Genomic DNA, 2,455 nt, shown 5'->3' on the forward strand with positions numbered 1-2,455 from the left:
TCACTGGTGTGAGGTGGGATCTCATTGTGGTTTTTGATTTGTATTTCCCTGATGGCCAGTAATGCGTAGCATTTTCTCATGTGGTTGTTAGGTATGTCTATGTCTTCTTTGTTATTCAATAGTTATTGCTCCCATTTCATTAGTCATGTTAATGAGTGATAGGTATTAATCAGTACTTTTCTGCTAGAAAGAAAATGAATACCCTAAACATTTTCCCTTTGATTATATTTTTTTCTAATAATTCTTAGATTGTTTCTTAGAGTTCAGAGCTTTTATTTTTAGTTCAACATAGAATCATTATTTGCAAATATCCAAGACCTAATAAATATCAGCTAAGCACTCTAAATCTTCAATGTACAAATGCTTCAAGAATAGTATAAATTAGTGCTTATAGCAGCATTATTTACAATAGACAAATTATGGAAACAGACCAAGTGTCTATCCATAGATGAATGGATAGTGGAATTAGATTTTTTTAAAAAAAAGAATGGTGTAAATTAGGTAAAATAGGTCAAAGTGGTTACCCTTTCATAGGCAAATTATATTCTCTTAATCAATGGTTTTCAAATTGAATTTTGACTGTGAAAACTAGACCCTAATGTAGGGAGAGAAATATAATATACATACATATCATATATATATAATATATTATATATATATATATATATATATATATATATATATATATATATATAGGGAATTTTGTCCTTTCTTTTCCCACTGCTCCATTCTTATTAAATCAGACAAGTCTAAATTTTTCTCTTGTATATGTATTTTCCTCACTGTAAGATTATGTTTTAGCAAAAATAAAGGCAAAAATATGTTTTTCTTAAATAAATGAAGGAATTAATTAATTCATATTCTTGAGCCAAAGAACATAAAATTGTTTCACCATGACCTCTAAGTTTAAAAGTAATGGTGAATCAAGTCTATCATCCTTGAGGGAGTGGTTGTATGGTGTGGCATACATAATTCTTCAGAGAATGTTCTTCCAGGAAGTTGAAATTTTTGAGCTTCATGAATGGGATAGATCAATCTTAGGGCTCAAAGGTAAAGACTACTATCTCAAAGCAACCCATGGTCCCAAATATTAGGAAAAGGGGGAAATTACAAGATGAGATGTGATGATTTGTCTTGATTTTGTCCATGGATACATCATAATGTTTTAAATAAACCAACTATCTTCTGTGCCCAAATTTCTCTACCATATCCATGTCATTTTAGTATAACTCACAGAGCCATGGAGCTGGGCAACTATTCCATGTATGCTGACTTTGTTCTCCTGGGCTTGTTCAGCAACACCCGTTTTCCCTGGCTTCTCTTTGCCCTCATCCTCTTGGTCTTTGTCATCTCCATAGCCAGCAACACCATCATGATCATTCTCATCCACATGGACTCCCACCTCCACACCCCCATGTACTACTTGCTCAGCCAGCTCTCCCTTATGGATATCTTGTACATTTCTACCATTGTGCCAAAGATGCTGGTTGACCAGATAGTGGGCCAGAGGGCCATATCCTTTGCAGGATGCACTTCCCAGCACTTCATTTACTTGACCTTGGCAGGGGCTGAGTTTTTCCTCTTAGGATTAATGTCCTATGACCGCTATGTAGCCATCTGCAACCCTCTGCGCTACCCTGTCCTTATGAGTCGAAAGGTCTGCTTGTTAATTGTGGTGGCAGCCTGGCTGGGAGGGTCCATAGATGGCTTCCTGCTCACTCCAGTGACCATGCAGTTCCCTTTCTGTGCCTCTCGAGAAATCAATCACTTCTTCTGTGAGGTCCCTGCTCTTCTGAAGCTCTCCTGTACTGACACATCAACCTATGAAACAGCCATGTATGTCTGCTGCATCATGATGCTCCTCATCCCTTTCTCTGTCATCTCAGCCTCTTATACAAGGATTCTCATCACTGTTTATAGAATGAATGAAGCAGAAGGAAGGCGAAAGGCGGTGGCCACTTGCTCCTCACACATGGTGGTTGTCAGCCTCTTTTATGGTGCTGCCATGTACACCTATGTGTTGCCTCACTCTTACCATACCCCTGAGAAGGACAAGGCCGTATCTGCCTTCTACACTATCCTCACACCCTTGCTCAACCCACTCATCTATAGCCTCAGGAACAAGGATGTTAGCAGGGCTTTAAAGAAAACTCTGGGCAAGTGTTTGTCCTCAGGAAGTGTATCCACCTTCTAAAGAAATTTCATTTGCCTCATACAATTTGAAGAAAAGAATACAAAACATTATCATTACCTCAAGATTTACATATTGGAAACTTAACAAGTCATTCACATGCCAGCAAGCAAAAGTGGGGTATTCTTGGGATTTGAAAAGCTGACTGCAGGATTTTGAGAAGTTAGCCTTTTTGGGGGGGGGGAGTATAAGTGTTCTGAACAGTGGATAGCTTGAGCTGGAGTTGTAATAAAGTTGCGTTTTTGATAGCCACTGTCTGCTTTC

At 38.2% G+C, this 2,455-nt stretch overlaps 1 protein-coding gene across 1 annotated transcript; it reads left to right on the forward strand.

The window, feature by feature from the left end:
* The first annotated feature begins 1,240 nt into the window (after positions 1-1,240).
* LOC129498260 (olfactory receptor 2T27) lies at positions 1,241-2,194 on the forward strand. The gene has a single exon (XM_055307559.1). The coding sequence runs from the start codon at positions 1,241-1,243 to the stop codon at positions 2,192-2,194; it is 954 nt and encodes a 317-aa protein (XP_055163534.1).
* Positions 2,195-2,455: the final 261 nt, after the last annotated feature.

This window comes from Nyctereutes procyonoides, unplaced genomic scaffold (assembly GCF_905146905.1).
Source record: "Nyctereutes procyonoides isolate TBG_1078 unplaced genomic scaffold, NYPRO_anot_genome, whole genome shotgun sequence".
Taxonomy (NCBI): Eukaryota; Metazoa; Chordata; class Mammalia; order Carnivora; family Canidae; genus Nyctereutes; species Nyctereutes procyonoides.